At 60.6% G+C, this 259-nt stretch overlaps 1 protein-coding gene across 1 annotated transcript in view; it reads left to right on the forward strand.

Moving 5' to 3' along the window:
• Window positions 1–100: 100 nt before the first annotated feature.
• Window positions 101–259, forward strand: part of LOC121917983 — a gene marked incomplete at its 5' end in the record, with an annotated part of 4468 nt that continues 4309 nt past the window's right edge. Inside the window, one exon of the mRNA XM_042444099.1 lies at window positions 101–256. Coding sequence (XP_042300033.1) covers window positions 101–256 — 156 coding nt within the window. The remainder of the gene's footprint in view (window positions 257–259) is intronic.

The following is a 259-nucleotide window of genomic DNA, read 5'->3' on the forward strand; positions in this document are numbered from 1 at the left end:
TCCCCCACCTCCCTTTTTTACTGTGGGTGCCGGGGCTAGTGCCGGCAACCTCAAGAAGAAGGGGATGGGGTCACCTCTTCTCCTTCCCTTCTCCTCGCAGGTACCATCGAAGGCACCTATGAGGAGAAAGGGACGAGGACGGGGTCGCTTCTTCCCCTTCTCCTTGCAGATACCATTGAAGGCACCCGGGAGGAGAAGGCGAAAGGGCCGGGATCGCCTCCTCCCCTTCTCCTCACGGGTGCCATCGAAGGCACCTGTG

Source organism: Sceloporus undulatus, unplaced genomic scaffold, assembly GCF_019175285.1.
Source record: "Sceloporus undulatus isolate JIND9_A2432 ecotype Alabama unplaced genomic scaffold, SceUnd_v1.1 scaffold_2479, whole genome shotgun sequence".
Classification (NCBI taxonomy): Eukaryota; Metazoa; Chordata; class Lepidosauria; order Squamata; family Phrynosomatidae; genus Sceloporus; species Sceloporus undulatus.